Source organism: Passer domesticus, chromosome 23 (assembly GCF_036417665.1).
Source record: "Passer domesticus isolate bPasDom1 chromosome 23, bPasDom1.hap1, whole genome shotgun sequence".
In the NCBI taxonomy this organism is placed as follows: Eukaryota; Metazoa; Chordata; class Aves; order Passeriformes; family Passeridae; genus Passer; species Passer domesticus.
In genome coordinates this window covers 2,386,170-2,405,647 of record NC_087496.1, presented here as the reverse complement: position 1 = coordinate 2,405,647, position 19,478 = coordinate 2,386,170, and the positions used below count along the sequence as shown (strand labels likewise).

General features: G+C 53.5%; 2 protein-coding genes across 5 annotated transcripts in view; one reads left to right on the top strand and one right to left on the bottom strand.

Annotated features, from left to right (window-relative positions):
* Nucleotides 1-475: 475 nt before the first annotated feature.
* Nucleotides 476-5,173, top strand: VSIG10L2 (V-set and immunoglobulin domain containing 10 like 2). The gene is made up of 9 exons (XM_064397537.1): nucleotides 476-545; nucleotides 617-970; nucleotides 1,734-2,018; nucleotides 2,559-2,834; nucleotides 2,971-3,246; nucleotides 3,531-4,163; nucleotides 4,255-4,557; nucleotides 4,741-4,863; nucleotides 4,943-5,173. Exons 1-9 carry the CDS (start codon nucleotides 476-478, stop codon nucleotides 4,969-4,971), a joined length of 2,349 nt encoding a protein of 782 aa, XP_064253607.1. The 3' UTR covers nucleotides 4,972-5,173.
* Nucleotides 5,174-7,802: 2,629 nt separating this feature from the next.
* The window catches only part of CDON (cell adhesion associated, oncogene regulated), a 55,683-nt gene continuing 44,007 nt past the window's right edge, over nucleotides 7,803-19,478 (bottom strand). For all 4 annotated transcript variants that reach the window (XM_064398054.1, XM_064398052.1, XM_064398055.1 and 1 more), the window contains 6 exons: nucleotides 19,047-19,169; nucleotides 17,388-17,615; nucleotides 16,102-16,376; nucleotides 13,714-13,793; nucleotides 9,016-9,272; nucleotides 7,803-8,147 (listed from right to left, as the gene is read on the bottom strand). In XM_064398054.1, the coding sequence (XP_064254124.1) occupies nucleotides 7,981-8,147; nucleotides 9,016-9,272; nucleotides 13,714-13,793; nucleotides 16,102-16,376; nucleotides 17,388-17,615; nucleotides 19,047-19,169 (1,130 nt within the window). In that variant the 3' untranslated portion in view covers nucleotides 7,803-7,980. The remainder of the gene's footprint in view (nucleotides 8,148-9,015; nucleotides 9,273-13,713; nucleotides 13,794-16,101; nucleotides 16,377-17,387; nucleotides 17,616-19,046; nucleotides 19,170-19,478) is intronic.

The window sequence follows — 19,478 nt, the reverse complement described above, 5'->3', positions numbered from 1 at the left end:
CAAATCCCCCCTGGCTTGCTCCAGCCCCTTGGCATTGCGTTACGGCACAGCCACCCCTATGAATGTTTGATGGTCTGGGGCGTTGCAGACAGTGGGAGATGAAATATCAAACCTTGCTCTTTGCCTGGCTTCCCCAGCTCCGAACCCCCCAGCTTTGATCACAGGGGAGCAGCAGTTTATTTTCCCCTCCTTTAGCCAAAAAAATACTGTGTGTGGAGGAGGGAGCCCCCATGGATTAAATTCTCACGTGGGGGGAAGGCAGGGATGCTGCCATTCCCACAGCAAGTGCGTCGCTCCCCAGCCCTGAGATTGCAGGGGGCCAGGCGGCAGTGGCTCGGGTTCCCCCTCTGCTGGCAGGTTGATAAATAATTAACAGTTAATCAGGGCTGGGCTTAATTACCTGGGAGTAACCAGAGAGCAGGTGGTGCAGGAGAGCGCGGCCCTGCTTCGGCGTGCCGGTGCTGGACATGGCGCCATGGAGCGCGGCCGGGCACCGCCGTGGAGGGGAGCCTGGATCCTGGTGCTGCTGCCGGCGCTGGCGGGGGGTGAGCACCGGCGTGTCCCCGCGGTTCGGGTGGGGGCGAGCAGAGGCCTGACGGACGCGCTGCCCGGGCAGGGCAGCCGCTGGCGGCCGGCGAGGCGGCCTACGAGGAATGGCGGGCGACGGGCGTGCGAGGCCGGGCGGTGGAGCTGAGCTGCGGGCCGCCGGCCGCAGCCCCGCCAGCCGTGGTCTTCTGGAGCTTCACGCCCCAGGGAGAGGGGCTCCCACGGGCCGTGGCCGTGGGCTCGGGCAGGGAGGTGGCCGTGGCCCCTGGCACGGGGGCGCTGGGCCGGGTGACGCTGCGCAACGGGACGCTGGAGCTGCGGGAGCTGCGGGTGGCTGCCCAGGGCCGCTTCCTCTGCCAGGGGCTCTTCCCAGAGCGGGGCCGGCTCCGTGTGGGCTATGCCGCCGTCCTCCTGCGGGTCCTGGGTAAGTCCCTGGCTGTGGCCAACCTGGGGGGACCTGCTGGCCAGCAGCAGCCAGCATCACACTCTCCTAGATCGTGGTCAAGCCCAGCCCCTTGTCCAGTAGCCAACAGAGCCATCCACTGGCCAACAAAACACCCCCCTAGCCAACAAAGGGCTCCACAAGTCAATAAAGCGTAGTGCAAGCCAGCGAAGTGCCCCACTAGCCAATGCAGAGTCCCACTAGCCAGTATGGTGGTTCACTAGCAACTGTAGTACCCCATTCACCAACCAAGCACCCCAGTAGTTAGCAGAGTACCCTACTTGCCAGCACAGTCCTACACTAGCCAGCAAAGCATCCTACTAGCCACCATAACACATTGCTAGCCAATCCTATCAGCCAAGGTAGCTCAACACAAGCCAACATAGCACTCATCAGCCAACCATGAGCTCCATTAGCCAGCACAGGACACCATCAGCCAGCAAACCTCCCTGGCCTCCAATCAGTGTAGCCCCCCAAAAGGCACCGTAGCAGCCCACTGAGCCACCCTCATTTCCTTGCCCTGGCCACCCAAGCATCCCACCGCCCCAAACTGGTCCCAGTAGCTACCCCAGCAAGTGGCCATGCCCACAGCCAGGGCACCCCTCACTAGCCTGCAGGGTCTTCACTAGTCACTGCTAGTGAATGCTATGGCACTCACTGCCCAAACAGTCTGTCTGGGTGGGGAGATGGGTGGTCCTGGGGCACTCTGATGTGGGTGGGGGCCGCTCACACTCGGTGCCCCCAGTGCCTGTGTCCAAGCCCTTCGTGCGGCCGACGGCGGCGGCGGCAGCGGAGGGGGCAGCGGTGGCCCTGACGTGCACCGTGCGGGAGGGGACGGAGCCGCTGAGCTTCTCCTGGCAGCACCAGGAGCCCCGGGGCGGGCCCTCAGTGACCCCTGCGGGGCTGGGGGGCTCCAGGGCAGAGCTGCAGCTCACACCTGCCAACCGCAGCCACACGGGCTGGTACGTCTGCACTGTGCACAACGAGGTCAACAACCGCACCAGCGACCCCGTCTACCTGGACATCGTCTGTGAGTGCCCTGGGTGCCACCCACCTCGGGGGGCCTCAGCCACCAGCTGGGGGGCATCTTCTGGGCTGGTGCCATCCATGGCATCTGCAGGGCCGGTGCCATCCATGGCATCTTCAGGGCCGGTGCCATCCATGGCATCTGTGGCCACCACAATGCTCCGTGGTTTGTCCATGGCCTCTGAGCACTCTTGCCACCATGGTATGTCCATAGCTATCATGGAACATGCATGGGCGTCATGTATCCTGCCACCGTGATGCCTCTGTGGCCACCACTGTCTCTGTGGCCACCACGGTATGGCTTCTTGCTGCTTTGATGTATCCATGGCCATCATACACCACACCACATAATGCCTCTCTAGCCACCATGGCCACCGTGTGTGCTGCCACCTCGATGCATCCATGGCCACTGTGTGTCATGGTGTGCTCACAGCCCTCATGGTGCACCCTTTCTAAGGGCTTCCCACCAGAGGGAGGAAGCCCCAGGGAGGGCTGTGTGCCCTCTGTGGGCTGTCCCTGCCTGAAGGGCCCCGTGTCCCCGCAGACGGCCCTGACGAGCCGGCCATCCGTGTGGAGCCCTTCTCCCCCGAGCAGGGGGGCTTCTCGGCGGGCGAGCGGGAGGACGTGGTGCTGAGCTGCCTGGCTCCCTCCAACCCCCCCAGCCGCTATGTCTGGCTGCACAACGGCTCCCAGGTGCACATTGGCCAGACCTACGTCATCCCTGCCATCGCCCGCGCCCAGGCGGGCACGTACACCTGCCTGGCCGAGAACAGCCACCTGCAGACGCGCACCCAGGCCACCATCGTCCTCACTGTCTACTGTAAGTAACCCCACGAGGGTCCCACAGGGTGAGACGGACCAGCGCAGCTCCCTGGTGAGGATGTGGGTGGGAGGGGCAATCTGAGGTGGGGCTGGGGGGAACCCAAGCTCTCCCCAGTGCCGATGGTCTCCTGCAGATCCGCCAGCCGGGAGCCCCAGCTGCTCTGCCCTGGCCTCCGATGATCAGCGGGATGTGGCCCTGCGGTGCCGCTGGCTGGGGGGCTTCCCCCTGGCCCGGCTGCGCTGGGTGGGCCCCCAGGAGGAGGAGGAGGAGGAAGAGGGGTTGATGGGGAGCAGTTTTTCCATGGCCACCAGGATCCAGTCAGGGGCAGCCACCAGGAACGGCAGCTCCTTCTCCTGCCTGGCCTCCCACCCCGCGCTGCCACTGGGGGCTGCATGTGGGACCACCCTGTGTGAGTGCCAGTGGGTCCATCTGCCCCCAGCCCCCTTTGTGACCCCCGGGTGTCACAGCAGAGCTGCAATGACCCCGTGCCGTGCCAAACCATAGGATGGGCACTCCAGGGTGCTGCTGCCTTTCCTGGGGCACCTTCAGCTTCCCCCAAAACCGGGGACGCTGTGGCACGTCCGGGATTGCCGAACCCCCTCTCCCTGGGGTGGGGGGAGTGCGTGTATCCTTTTTGGGGGTGCTTTGGCTCAGCGTGGCAGTGCCGCACGCCGACCCCGCTCCGTCCCGCAGGGGTCCCGCCTGGCAGCCCCCGCTGCGCGGCGGCGGCCACCAAGGGTGACGAGTACGTGATGCTGCGGTGCGGCTGGCAGGGCGGCACGCCGCCCGTCACCCTGCGCTGGCGGGACAGCGCTGGCCGCGCCCTGGGCGACCCCGCGGCCTCCCTGGCCGTGCTGGTGCTGGGCACCGACGGCAGCCTGGCGGGCCGGGAGTTCGTGTGCGCGGCCGCGCACCCGCTGCGGGCCGCTGCCGCCGAGTGCCGCCTGCGGCTCGGTAAGCCGGCCCCGTCCCCAGCGTGCCGCGGCGGGGTGGCAGTGCCGGCCCACAGTGTCCCCCCTTGTCGCCGAGCAGAGGTCCCCGAGCTGCAGGCGGAGAGCGAAGTGGCGGTGCTGGAGGGCGGCGAGGCGCAGCTGGCGTGCCGGCAGCGCGGCAGCAGCGCCGGGCTCGGGGCCACGGTGGCTTGGTACGACCCAAAGGAGCGGGAGGTGACGGCGGGGCTGGCCAAGTACCAGCTGGAGCAGGGAGAAGCGTGGGTCAACCTCACGGTGCGGGATGCCGAGTGGCCGGGGGACAGCGGGATCTACCGCTGCACCGCCACCAACGCCGTGGGCACCGCCAGCCTCCCCGTCCGCCTCCGCGTGGACCGTGAGTCCTGAGAAGGGCAAGGGGGGGACGGGAGCATCAAGGGTGGGCAGGGGGCATCCAGCCCCTCCTGGCGGGTGCCGTGTCGCCGCAGGGTACCCAGCCCCGCCCAACGTCACCATCAGCAAGCTGCGGTACACGCGGGCGCGCACCGAGGTGCGGCTGGAGTGGCGGACGCAGGGCGCCGGCAACCTCACCGGCTTCGTGGTGCAGCGGCGCCAAACCAAGAAGCCCCTCCGGGAGACCGCCAGCCCCTGGGAAACAGCCGCCGGCGACATCGAGCCGCACTCCCGCGACCGGCGCCTGGGGGGGCTGGACCCCGCGGTGCTCTATGCGTTCCGCGTGCTGGCCGTCAACCACCGCACGGCCGGGCACCCCTCCGAGGTGCAGACGCCAGGTGAAGTGGGCAGGGGCTGCTCCGTGGGGGCAGAGCAAGGGTTGAGTGGAGAAGGGCAGCGTGTCCATCCCGTGGAGCGTGAGGAGCCGGCAGCAGGTTTCAGGCACGGGCTCGCACCTTCCGGAGCCTTTCTGGGCTCCGCCCGTCCCTGCTGCCTGCCATGTTCCCTCTGCTCTCTTCCAGCCGAGCCTCCCTTCGAGGCCTACCCGGCGGTGACGGGGGCGGCGGTGGCGGGGATGCTGGTGGCCAGCGCAGCCTCGCTGCTGGCCGTGCACTGCATCGCCCGCCACCGGGAGACCCTGCCGCGTGAGTGCCGGGCCGCGGGGGCTCCCCGGGGGCCACAGCGCGACCCCGGCCCCCTCGCCTCACCCATCTGTCCCCCCAGGGCTGCACGACCTGCTGTTCCGCACGTGAGTGCCCAGACCCCTCTGCCCCCGCCCCGTGCCCGGCACCAGCGAGCCCCCGGTGTCCCCCAGGGCCGCTCCCGGCGCCCAGGAGCCCGTGGGCACGGCGGAGGATGCTGGAGCAGCCGCGGGCGGGGAGGAGGAAGCAGGGCCAGCCCAGGGAGACTCGTGTGCCTCGGGCACGGCCGCAGGTACGGGAGCAGCCCCAGCACAGCGCGCCCCGTGTGCCCCGGGCACGGCAGCAGGTACGGGCGGGCTGCGGGCAGTGCCCCCCGGCCCAGAGCCCACCGTGCCACTCGGGCTCCTCCCCGCCTTGCAGAGCCGCCCTCGGCAGCACCAGGCCCCAGCGATGAGCCAGTGAATGTCACCATCACCGTGACGGCCACACCGTGACCACGCCGGGTTTTGCTCCTCATTTCCCTCCCTGCCACACCGCGGGACGGCAGCAGCCACCTGAGCCGGGCTGCCAGGCAGCTGGCTCCACACGAAAAAAGCCCCTCCGGCTCAGCCCCGGGCCTGCAGTTACTGCTGGAGCTAAAATAAATATTTAGGCTACAGTAAATAGTTTCTCACCGATGGCAGGAAAAAAGCCCGAGGGCCGAAGCGCTGCTCTCAGCCCGGGGCTGGCACTGGCTGGGGATGCTGCCTGGGGACGCTGCTGAGGTGTCTGTGGTACAAAAACAGCCACAAAGCTTTTTGTGGGAAGGGGCCTCATCTTCACCCCCAAACTCCCCAGTTTCAGGCCAAACCACAGGATGTTAAAAATAGTGACTGGAGATGGTTTTTCCCTGCATCGGTGCAAGCACGAAGGGAAGCAGGGCCCAAGGAATTGTCAGGCAGTTCCCAGCTTTCCTGAGTCCTCATCTTCTGCTGTGTGTGGAGACAAGGGCACCTTGGATCATTTTCTCCTGTGTTTGGTTAATAATAACCCATTGGGAAGTATCAAGCCACATGAACCAACCTTGATCAGTGCCCACAGAGTATCAGTCCCCACACCAGCCATAAAGCAGCACTGATCCCTCTATCAAACCACCCCCAGAAATACAAACCCTACCCAAACCCCCTGCAAAACCATCACTTCCAAACACATAACATTCCAAAGGAATATTACAGCTTCTCTGGAAAACAGAGCATCTTTATCTGACACACCCACAATACAGGGGAGATTTAAGCAAGGTTGTTTAAAACCATGGCTAAATTTCAGTGTTTGGGGAAAGCTAAGCAGCCACAGTTAAATCTCAGCAACTCGTGGCCAATCTCTGTTGGAAAAGGGGAAAACCTTGCAGAAGATCCTGCAAAAGGAAAATCCAGGCTGTGAGGATGAGATAAACAAAAAGGGAGGAGGGAGATCTGTGGTGGCTCTGGGGTACGTGGCAGCCACAACCCACAGATGTGTAAGTCCTGGTTTGCAAAGAACTTTGGAATAAGGCAGCTCTAGCTGGGAGGATGCAGAACCCTAAAAAAAAGGCAAAAGAATAAATATAACCACAAATAATGCAATAGAGAAGGCTTTGGGGAGAGCTCACAGTGGCCTTCAATTACCTGAAGCAGGAGGAAGATGGATTTCTTATACAAGCAGATAGTTACAGGATATGGGAGAATGGCTTCACACAGCCAGAGGGCAGGGATGGATGGGATCTTGGGAATAAATTCTTCCCTGTGAGGGTGGTGAGGCCCTGGCACAGGGCACCCAGAGAAGCTGTGGCTGCCCCAGTCTTGGAATGCTCAAGGCCAGGTTGAATGGGACTAGGAGCAGCCTGGGGTAGTGGAAAGTGTCCCTGCCATGGCAGGGGTGGAATAGGATGAGCTTTAAGGTCTCTCCCAAATCAAACTGTGCTGGGATTCTATGAAACATAAAAAAACCCATTGCAACACTTGGAGCAGCCCATGGAGCTGCTGCTACCAAAGCAGATCTCAAGGGCTTCCTCCTCACACGGACATCACTCCCCAAACCCCGAGGCTGGCAAAGCTGCACCAACAGCCCTGAGCTCCCCAGGGCTTTGGAGCAGCTGCAGCCAGGCTGGCACAGCTCCCTCCCTTCCCAGACTGGCCAGGGACACGCTGCTCTGGGCTGCAGGTGTCACCTCGGGGTGGCCATCACTGTAAATTTTGATTCACTTCTGTGCCTTTGCACCGTGACTCGTGTGGGAGGAGGGAGTGCTTTGCAAGCACTGGTTTGGTTTATTTACTGGGATTAAATTTGGAAAGGAAAGAGCACCCACCCAAGTGGTGCAGTTAAGGTTGCAGCACCTCCATTGTGCTGTGTCCAGGATGGGCAGGGTCCTGACAGTTGTGCCCAGGGCTGTTTCACCATGACTGGTTGCATTTCAGTGCTACCCAAGCTGTTAGTAATTCCCCAAACCAAGAGCTGAACTGGATTTTGTCTTCTGTGAGTAGGAAAGTGAACCAGGCTGGATTTTCACCTGTACTTCTTCAGAAGGGTTATGGAGCATCTAAAGACACAGTCACTGACTCAAGTTCTTCTTCAAACTGCACAGGACAGACTCAACCAAGGCTCATTTTCCTCACTGATCTTCTTATTTCCTCATTGGGATCTTCCCAGAGAAACCAAGAGAGGCCAGGAGGTGTTCATGGAAAGGAGGGTTCAAGTGCCATGTCACTGAGCTGCCAGGGAGGTGACAGCTCTTGGTCATTTCAGACCTGCTTAACTCCCTCAACTGGGCTCCTTGGAAGCTCTTGTCCCACTGGTAAATTGCCATGGACACACACTCCACATTTCCCATCCTCATTCTTTATATTATTACAATTCTTTTTTATACACATAACCAGGCTAGTTTTGTGGTGTGTGGGGGAAGAAAAAAAAACCAACAAAAAAAGGGATTTCAAGGCATAAATAATATAAAAAGGCAACCATTTTGAAACCAAGATACATTCATATGACACTACTACAAAAAATAAATAGTGACTCTCTCTGTTATAATTAACATCCCCCCGTGACTCCCTTTCAGCGGTGCTGCGGTGCAGTCCCTGGCGTTGAGTGGGGACAACGGGCACTGCCTCAGGTTTCCTGCAGCTGGAGCTGACAAAGGTCCCCAGAACCATTTAGGGTGACTCCGGATGAACTCCATCCTGGTTTTTCCTTACAGTCCTTGGAAACAGGCTGAAGAATGAGGGGGCTCCAACTCAAAATGTGGTTCGATGTTTCCGAGTGCAGGAAGCTGCCGCCTGCAAAGCAAGAGCAGGGCCAGTGGTTGTGTCGGGTTTTTCAGGAGATTCTCTGTCAGCTCAACAGAACCACATGCCCCAAAAACTCTGTAATTCCAGTGGGTGATGCTCTTTGGGCTCAGGCTCATTCCCACCATCCCAGGCACAAGCACAGGCCATAGGCTCTATCGTCAGCCCAGCACTGGAATAATAAAACCTGCTCTGAGATGGCTGCTGCTGAAAACAGCTATGAAATAATGCTGAACCTTTAGGATTCATTAGCACGTGGTCACAATTCACAAAACTGCTGCATTCACCCCAAATCAGTAACAGCTCCAGGCATTTGGCAGAAATGAGCTGGTGAGGAATTCATGGCACCAAGGTCACACTCCTGATGTGGCACACCCTGCCAGAGGTGTGTCCACCTGAACCCCCCTTCCCCTGCTGCCATGGGGTGGGTGCAGAGGGAACTGCCTGATTTCAGCACACAAGGTGCAATGATTCCAGGGTGGGGAGAGAAACAGGTTCTCTCTTCACCAACAGAGACCGGGTCCCTCCCTGTGCCAGCTCCTGCCTCCAGGATGGCTCTGGAATGCTTGTGTCCTGCGTTGGGGCCAATGGGGGTGCTGTGAGTGCAGCATCCATCAGTCACAGCCTCCTTATGTGGCAATGAGCCCTTTCTAGAGGCATCAATCACAAGGGCATGACAGGACCAGGCACTGGAGCAGCACTGCTCCCACTTTCCACGATGGGAAAGGCGGGACGCTTCACCTGCCTCCAAGCCTGCTCTTACAAGGGTCTAATTACTGGCTTCCCTGCAACAAATTAAGCTCCCTACAGAACACTCCCAGCTTCCCAGCCAGGTGCTATGCTCTGCAGGATGCCTCACCGTCTATGCAGTCCACAGAGAGCTGGCTCACGGCCTCCCTGCAGCAGGGACGCTGCGCCGGGGGCTGCTCGGCGCCCTCCCCGCGCTGCTCCTCCAGCCGGGCGCTGCACTCGGGGCTGGCCGAGGCCAGGCACATGGCCACCATCACACGGGGGCTCAGGGGCTTCATCTCCACTCCGTCCTGCTGGAAAGGGGCCCCCAGGGGCACGACGGGCAGCGCGCTGCTGCCGAAAGTGCCGTTGGTTTTGGTGAAACACCTGCGGCAGGGACAGAGGCCAAAGTTACTCAGAGTGGCTTCTTCCCCCCTTCCTTTTCCCCCCACAGCTTTTAAGTGTTTTACCACATCAACGATCAGAGCATTTGTCAAATCAGTTTTAAATATATTTGTGGAGCAATTCTGACATTAAGCAAAGGATTGAGTGGTTTTTTTTTCTCCCAGCAGACAGCTGAAAACATTCAAAACACGCTCAGCTCCTTCCCCCATCAACTGAGACCCAATGACCTGACTTGTGAGTCCATTTCTCCATCAAAGCAACTCCATAAAATATGTTTTCACTGCCAAGATAAAGAGCTCAAATTTGAAACCCAAGCAGCACACTTAGGTACCTTGAAAAATAAATACTATGTGTGATTGGAGTGAATGCAAATTAGAAAAATAGATGCAATTTTAACCCCCCTGTTCTGCTGTGTAAGTCAGACTGTGGCCCTGCAATACCTGTGTAAAGCTGTGGAACTGAAGTTAAAGTGCTGAATCAATTGTTACAGCTGAGGTATTTAAGCTTTAAACAAAAAGGAGTAGGACTTTGACACACATACCATTGTGGCAGGAGGGAAAACACCTCAGTGTTTGCAGCCCCATGAACAATATGGCCTCAGGGAACATTTCTATAAAGAATTCTACATAAGAAAGCCATAACTACCCAAAAAGTAAAAGGTTCACTTGCATGGCTACCACAAATTTTGAGAAACTACACACCAAGATGATCCTTGCAATGTGGTGCAGGACAGAGATGGATCCACAGATAAACACATGGAAATAAGGATGGAAAGTGTTCACACCCCAAAATGCTCCTGTGAAAGCTGAACAAGCTCCAGGTCTCTATGTGCTAATGCAGACACAACTCTGAGCACCCTTCTTCTCTTTTTTTCCGACCAGATATAAACCCATCCCTCACCTGCTCTGCTCAAAGGGATCAGCCCAGTGCACTTGCTATCTATCATCCCTGGGGCTGTTTAAGACTGCATTTGGAAATACAAAAATGGATCCCTGGGACCTGCCTGCTCAGCTGCTGGCTCAGCAAGTAGCACTGTGTGCTGCTCCAGGCTGATTCTGGCCCAAATCTGAGCAGAGCAGATGGAAAATTGCTGGAAAAGGAGGAAAGATGGAGTGGGACACCAGCAGTGCCAGGGCAGCAGCCAGCAGAGCTGACCTCGACAGCAGCCCTGCACTGAGCTCAGAAGGGTTTCAAACCAGGACATGTGAAGCTTGGCAGTCTCAGTTAAGTCCTGCCCAAGTCCCAGAAACCACTTTTATGCCATTAAAAGAGTCATGGCAATAAGGAAAACCATCACACTGGAGAGACCTGTCCTACAGCCCTGCCTAGAGCCTCAGTTCATACCTGAAACCTGATCAAAACCTGGGATCAATATTACCAGAACTGAAAGAGCAACAAAACACCCAGCAACACAAATAAACTTGTCAGAGGAGGAGCTGTAGTGAGCTTTCCCTCTGGCAGATGCTTCACCTGCAAAGCCAGAACAGGACAAAGGGCTTCCCTCTGGAGCCTGCTCCCCTCCCAAAAGCTGTGAGGATGGAGCAGCACTAAGCTTCAACCTTCACTCTCCTATTTTGTCCTCCCACTCCTGTAACTGCCTCCAAAGTCATTATTCCAAGTACCAAAATACCACAGAAGCCACTGGAGAATCCACATTAAACACATCTGGTCCTCAAACAAATCCATTTATTAGTTTGCCTTTCTCTCCGCAGAGGTTTTGACTGCCCTCACTTATTATTGAGAAAAAAGGGCTCAGAGAAACTCATCTAAATGTTTGGGTTTGCATGTTTCTGGGGGTTTCTTCTTAAAGATACAGGGGTCAGTGAAGTTCTCTGTATTACTGTAAGAGCTTGAAGGAAGTTTCAACACAGCAGTTCAGCCTTCTAAGCTTCAATAACCACATTTTGATGGAAACTAGCCATGGGGATATCCAGAGCAGAGTGTGGAGGAAGAGTGATGTAAAATCCCTGCTGGGAAAACACAACTTCTATCAATTCTTAATACTGAAACCCTAGTAAAATATAATTTTTAAAAAATCATAATTAAGATGAAAAGGCTGGAAAAACAAATGGATGTTCCTACATTTGAATCATATATTTCAGATTTCTGATCAAAATACAGTGAATTTGCAAAGGAGAGAGCTCTGTACAAGTGTAAATTCCTCTGCAAATGTCAGGTATCTTGAGAGCTTTAGCACAAAGGCACAAGAGAAGAAAAAAGATCAATTCTCAATCCTGTCAACCACAGGCTTTGTCCACAATAGCAAAGTGGGTCTCCAGTTTTCAGCAGCTTCTCCCTCTGGCAATGCTCCACGAGAAGTTATGAGGGATAAAGTGCTAATTTAAACAGAAGACCCAGGGATTTCAGCACTGAAATAATAAAACCTGCTCTGAGATGGCTGCTGCTGAAAACAGCTATGAAATAATGCTGAACCTTTAGGATTCATTAGCACGTGGTCACAATTCACAAAACTGTTGCATTCACCCCAAATCAGCAACAGCTCCAGGCATGTGGTGGAAATGGGCTGGTGAGGAATTCATGGCACCAAAGCCACACTCCTGATGTGGCACACCCTGCCAGAGGTGTGCCCGCAGGAACCCCCCTTCCCCCTGCCATGGGGAGCTGCCTGATTTCAGCACATGATTCCAGGGTGGGATGAGGACAGGCAGGTCAGGGCACAGCCCTCACCTGCACAGTGAGGATAACAAAATGGGGAAAACACTCCAGCCTCAAATTCCCACTGGCCAAAACCTACTGAGCTGACTGCCCTAACCCAGCAGGCCTTCCTCCTCCTTCTCCTCTTCCTCCTCCTCCCCTGGGCGTACACCCAGCTCCCTGGTGGGAAGCTGAGGCACGTCCTGGTCCCCTCCATTCCCCTCTCCCATGTCCTCTTTGCATCCCCCAGCGGCAGGACAGGAACAGAGCGGTCCCTGCGGCGCAGCTCTCTGCCAAACCGAGGTTAATGATCCCCTCCGGGGCACGGCAGCTGTAAGGGACAACTTGTTTCTCCATCAGGCAGTCAAATATAGAATGGGGCTGTGAAAACTCAAAGTTCAGGCCCTGCGGATGACCCGTCTGGGAGGGGCAGTGCAGCTCCAGAGGATGGAACTCTTTCCCTCGCTTTCTTAGGGGAAAAAAAAAAGAGCAAATAAAAACTTAAATGTGTTTAACACTGGAGGCAAGCTCTTAATTACAGTGTGACACATATGGCGTGCTCTAAATTACCAGGAGTCTCAGGCATCCTGGCGAGAGCTGCTGCACAGGCTGCTGGAATCCCAGCACTGGTGAGTGAGGGAAGGTACTGGGCTTTCCTGGGACTGCCAGGGACACCGGGCCAGGCAAGGCACGCCCAGCTCCACCCGCCAGCAGCACCTTGTCAGCATCACGCTGTCCTGCACATCTTCATGGAAGGAAGGAGGATTCAAGGTCATCACAAGCGGTATTTTAAAAAGTAAAACTATGAAAATAAAGTGAATGTGTTTTCTGCCTTCAACAACAGCTTTATTGTCCAACAGGGGTTGGACTTAATGATGCTTGTGGGCCCAACTCAGAATATTCAATGTTTAATAATTAATTTAAATAATTAATTTCAATAATTAATTTCAACTCAGCTTAGCCAGATGCATACCTAAAGGCAGCTGAAGATTTCAATCAAAGTATGATTGAAAAAAAAGCCCAGAACCTACCAGTCAAAGCAGCTCAGCTTGTCTGACTTTCAGTCCTATTTCTAATAATTAAAATAACCAGAGACTGAGTCAGAAGCCTAAGGAGGATAATAATTCCAAAAGTGAAAACTCAGTAATTTTTATTAGGTTTCCAACTCCTAGCTACAATGCAGAAGACAGATTTTCCCTTATTCTACACAAGAATCCTTTTTCCCACGAAGAAAATGTATCCCACTCTGACAATGGCTGGTCATCTCCTCCTGAAGGCCTCAAGAACTTCAAATCCCATGTTTTACAAAGAACAGCATTGTGAAGGCAAAGGAGTGAGTTGGTTAGTGTTCTTAAAGGAATGCCAGGAAGTGTAAAATATAGAAGACCAATTAAATCCCATTTGACAAGCTCCATATGGAATGATTTTGTTATCTCAGAACCAAAGAAAAACACAGGAAATACAGATTTAAAAAAAAAATCCAGCACCCAACCTGCCTCACTTCCTAGAGAACATTAGAGGAGCAAATTGAGCTCTGGAATTTTAACAACTTGTTTTATTCTATCCTATGGAAAATCCTCAACTGCTCTCCAGGTCATCCATGGAGCTCCTCTTGCTAGCCAGGACTCCAGCTCTCATCTTTTTGTCAGCCCCAGCTCCACGGCAGCACACAGAGGGAGGGCTGTTCTCTGGGCAGGTCATTTCTCACCTGTTAGTGTCATTTCTCACCTGTCAGTGTCATTTCTCACCCGTTACTGTCATTTCTCACCTGTTATTGTTCCGACAATTCCGGCAGTTGATGCACTCCGAGGGGTCAGCCTGTGGCACTGCCGTGTACATCCCACCACCCTGCAGCAGGAAGGATTAATAATTAATGACAGAAATCAAATCACTGTTGGGACACCCAAGAGCTCTTTGCCTCAGTTTCCCCACTCTGCTCACGTTATCGATGCCCTGCTCCGGGCTGTACGTGGCACAGCAACACTGAGCGATTGTCCAAAGGCCAGGGGAGGGCTTTGCCAGTGTGTGTGTCAGGGAAAAGTAAATAGCTGCAGCTTAGACAAGTATGTGGTCATTTCCCTGGTCTGTTTTCAGCTTAATATGCTGAGGTTTAATTTAATAAACACACTGTAAATATATTTATTTTTAACGCTGATGACAGACACGAAAGCGAATTGCTGTTCATTAGCACGCAAGGCTTGTTTAGGGAGACAGAGGATTAAATTTGCAGGGCTGATGTCACATACAAACCCATCCCACTTTCCTGTAATTACTCCGATTAGATCAGTTTACTTCACTACACTGATTTTTGAACCGTTTGGTATTTGTACAGATGGGGTAATTCCTCAGCCAGCAATGACTCCGGGTGAGAGGGATTTTGTGTTGTTGGTTTTGGCTAACGGGGCCATTACAAGCCAGTTGAAATGCCCAGATTAACACATACCTCATTGTTAGGGACCAGGCAGACAGTGGTGTGGGAGCCACTCCAAGGGGGCTGCAGAGCCAGGCTCCTGCACTGGGCTCCAGGAGGGAGCCAGGCTGGGAAGGCTCACCTGGCTTTGGCAGCTCAAGTGGTAGGCAACTTCTAGCAATCCCTATCTTTGCAAAAACAGAGCTTGTCCTGAAGTTTTTGAGGGATAGAGAGCACTGAGGAAATGCCTAATTATTCTTGATTGCCATCCTGGCCAGTTTCTCCCTTCCTCATTTAACCCAATCATTGGAACAATAAAGAGCAACCTAACGAGGATCAGAACATCCTGTTCCTCTGCTAGCCTCGCCCACGTGCCAGCCCCAGCCCTTCTCCACGGGCAGAGATCCTGTGACTCAAACTTTCTACAACAGGGAGTGGGGAAAGAAAAGCTCAACCCCATCACCTGTCCCAGCAAGACAGTAGTGTTGGGTGGACACCTCAAGGCACAGAGGAGCTCCAGGCACCAAGACCTGTGTCATCACAAACATATTTCCTTTTCTCCCCCGAAAAAAATTAAAATGGGAGGGACAAAACATAATGCAAACTCCCAGACTTCCTCCCAGGCAAGCTTTTGAGCACTGCAAATGTTCCGTCCCTGAGGGCTCAGAGATTTTTTGAGAGTTTCACCCACTGGGAGGTTGGACAGGTCAAAAAAAGCTCAGTTTGGGCCTTGGTTGCTCTTGAAAACAACCAAAAGTGGGCACTTCTTTCTCCATGCGTAGGCCAAGGGCAGAATGGGGTGAAGAACTGACTGGTCTGGGCTCAGACTGGAGGGAACTGAAGTGGCAACTACTGTGCAAGTGCTAATTTGTTGTTCAATAAAATGAAGTGCTTGTGCTCAATTACCAACACAAACAATAGACCCGTTTTTTTTCTCCAGAAACAGCATGGGTTATTCAGACTTTTGAACTTTTTCTTTCAGTTTTCCTGGGCAATGTTCACAGTTTTGAGTAAGTTTAGTAAGTTTGAATGCAAGCCATCTGTTTCCATAGACAATAATGAAATCATTATTCTCTCTTGGAAACAGGACACGTTTCAGCAAATGAAGTATTTTTCCACAGCATACAAAGGCTGGATCGCAGACTGAAATTAGTTTTTAATTTTATTTTCAATTTCAAAACAAAAAACCAGCCTGTCTCAATAGTCACAAACAGGGGACTGAAAAAAAAAAAAGCAGCGTTATTGCTGTGCTGCAGTTCAAGATGTATGGGGCACTTCATTCCATGGAACCTCCTGCGCCATTCGTGCCTTGCCATAATTAATAGCATTGCTCAGAGTTACAGATCTGAAACAGGTGGGGGAAAAACGGGTGATCCATAAAGCTGCAGAATAAGCAGCTATAATTAAATGTATTTAACTTGGAGATTGAGAAATACCATATGTACAAGTAAAGTATCTCAGCCCGGCACTGAGGCATTCTCAGAGCTTACATGCTGTTAGGAGGAGGGTAGAGGCAGATTTCCCAGAGTAAGTGGAATTCTTGCTGTCATCTGATATTCTCAAATGAAAACCATGATGTTTGTATCACAAATATCAGCCCAGTTGCTTCCTCTGGGATAAGGAATTCAGTGGAACTGGCTGTTATCAGTGGATGAGTATTCCCCCACCCAAATTAAGCCTGCTTCCACAGCCCCTGAATGAACCCCAAGGTCTGGGCTGAGCCTCCCACCCAGTGTGGGACCTTACGTTCACGAGGTGATGGGGATGCTCATAGTCCACGTGTGTTCTGGGCAGGGAGTTGGAGTGCCCTGGGTACAGTCCTGCTCCTCCTCCACTCATGATCCCATTGACACCGTTGCCAACTTTGTGGTGGAGGTGGGGACAGCCGTTGCTGAGGCCATTGCTGAGGAAGTTCCCATGGATGTTCCCATTGACTCGGCTGGTCCCGGGCAAGGTCGTGTACTCAATCATCTGCCCGTTGATGTCTGCCCCTTGGTAGAGGTAGCCTGGAGGGTCGTATTCTGCAAAAGACATTGTTATTGAAAGCTCTTCTACTGATAAATGAGCAACCCTAAAAAATAACGAAACTTTTTTTTTTTTCCTCCAGCTTTTGTGAACTAACTCTGAAATCCAACTGCTTAGCATACGCATGTAGACATGGAAAACAGCCACATCCTGGAGAGCAGGCCAGAAATGTTGGTCTGGCTGATGTCAATCACTACAAGAGCATCCTCAAACCAGGCCTTTTGTATCACCAACAGCCCTTTCTGCTGTATCTGCTATAATCTGCTTCCAGAAGATCTCTCTGGGCTGAGCTGAAGACACTACCTTCATTATCTCCTACATTTCTCTCTGTAGGAGAGTAAGAGTATTTAAAAATAACCACAAGCCATGGCAAGAGCAAGGCTGATTTATGCACAAGGAGCAGAAAAGGCCAGTACAGAGATTCTGCTGGCTCTGGATTGTTGGTGGTGCAGAGCACCTTGCAAAGCTCCTGCTCGCTAATGAACAGGTTTTCCTTATTAACACCTCTCTGGAAGACTTGGCCATTGAATGCCATCTCATTGTGCAGGGACTAAGAGGTAACAAGGGACTTGTCCTAGGGCTGCAAGTTCTCTTTCTTTCCACATGCACTCAGGAAAGGGAGAGATCCAGGGTTCAACTCTGCACAATTTTAACAAGTGATTACAATTACACACATTCTGCCTCTGCAATCGTCAGAGACCTATGCAGGGGCTTAAACACAAAGTGCAGAAACTTTGTCCAGGCCTTTCCCACACCATTGTCTGGGTGAAACTGCATCACAGTCCTCCAGGGATGCAGCAGGACAGGGAGCACCAGTGTGAAGAAATGGAGACATTGCTGCTCTTAAAAACCCAAGTCTGCACCTAAGGAACACCTGGCAGTACAAGTCCCTACAGAAATGCAAGCTGGCTCCTAACAGGAAACTGCTTCCCATCCATAAAACGCAGCGTGGACATTCCTGATTTTACCCCGGTAATATTTTCCCCGTGAAACCAACCCCCACTCACTCTGCATGGCGCTCTGCTGCCGGTTCTTCCAGAGGCACATGGCGATGAAGACGATGAGGATGAGGACCATGACGCCCAGGACGCAGCCCACGATCAGGTAGAGCATGTCACTGCTGCGCACGGGGCCGCTGGCAGCCACGGCCCCGCTGCCCCCCGCCCTCTCCGGGGGGCTGGGGGGCGTGCTCAGGTCTCTCACTGGGTATTCAGACGCTCCCGGCGTGCGTTTCACTGGATGAGTGAGACAAGCATGTGTACATCCACTAAATGCATTTTCTAAGTGTGTTTTATCGTCATGAAATGAAAATAATTACTGCCGAGCCTGAGTCCCGATGCCTCGCAAAGACAGCTTCCAAGTCAACACTAAATCCTGCAATGGGAATGCCAGCTCCTATTGGGTAATAACTGTTTGCCTTGGAAAATGGTGATTATCCCGCCTGCTCACCCGCTCTTTGAGGTCACTGGGACTTTAACGAGCCGCTCGAGGTACCCGTGGCTGCAACTGCTCTCACTCTCAACTTGAAAGAGCACAAATCTTTCCACTTCTGAGGTCAGGAAAAACCACAACACTCATTTCTCTCGCCCAGGCTCTGCCAGATGACCTGCTCTTATCTGATGTGAACCCTGCTAACAACCCCCTCTCCAAACCACACAGTTGAAGATCAACCAAGAGATGAACAGAAAATCTCTGAAAATGAGATGCTGGTTTAACCCAGGAATTGCATTTACATTAGTTTCCAGTACACCACAGCTCAGATTTATTTAATTTGACACTAAAACCCTAAAAGAGGTGCCTGGCTTAGGAGTGAAGCTGGTCAGAGAGAGACAAGCACCTCCATGCAGGTATGCTGGATAAGCTGGATCACCCTTATAAGCCTGGGGGAGATAAATTTTAAGGAAGAGGCAGTGTGAATGACAGATTACATCTTGCCCATTTTAAAATTAGAGAAGAAAGTTATATTCCTTGCAGGAGGGAGACCAACTGTGTGCGCAGCCTTGAGGCCCTGCAGCTCCTGCTCCTTCCTTCAAAGGTTTCACTACTCACTTCACTGAATTTTGATGCTTCCGCTCCCAGAGGGCTTTTTTCTTTTTTTTTCTCAAACATTTTTTCATAGCACTGCATTTGAAGTTTACTGTCTGCATTTTCCCTTTACAGCCTTACTTGGTTTTAGAGATTAAAGGAGACAGGAATTCTTCGCAAAATAAATGTGACTGCCATATCTGACACTTCCCGAGAACAGTACAAACTTTGTGCCAGAGGCATGCAGGATTAGGGATGGAGGCAGCCAACACAGCCATCAATTGCTGTGGTCTGCACTTATACAACGTGTCACAGAGCCCTGAAGACATAAAACAGATGTACAAATCAATTCTGTCATCTTCAGGCGCATGGTTGTCTCCCAAGGAGAGGCCATCAGCAGAGCAGAGGCAGCAGTGCTATCTCTGAGGGCAGGCAAAGCTGCAGAGCTCTGCTGAGAGCCTCAGGAGTGCAACGGATCACTTTCCATATGTTCAAAACAATCCCAGCTTCGGAAGACAAAACAATCCTCCGAAACATTCCAGAAAATTATGGTCATCATCGCAGCTGACTTTTGTGCTGCACGAAAATTCCCCCAGTGGATCTTTCCAGCCCCAAAGGCCACCTCAGCCCCACAGCCTCACCTTTGGTCTCGCAGATCATCACGTTGCTGTACTCACTCTCCCCCCCCTCGTTGTAGCACTGCATCTTAATGTCATAAGAAGTTTCAGGCTGCAGGTGATTTATCAGGTGCCACTGCTTTGTACCTGTGGGGGGGACAAAAATAAATTGCAGCTCAATTACCCACAGGAGCCAGAATTACGGTCGAGTGCATTGCAGGGACCTTTTCTACCAAATGCAGGGGCACTGCAGCTTGTCTTGTTAGCACAAAAATCTTCAGTAGTAGTTTATGGACTTAGCTGAAACCATGGCCCATGAGTGGCATCCCTGCTCATGACAGAGGGTTGTAAGTAGATGATCCTGAAGGTCCCTTTCAACCCAAATTATTCCATGACTCTCTAAGACTTGTGTTACCTTGTGAAATTGATTACTAGAAGGACCTTTTGATGAACTGA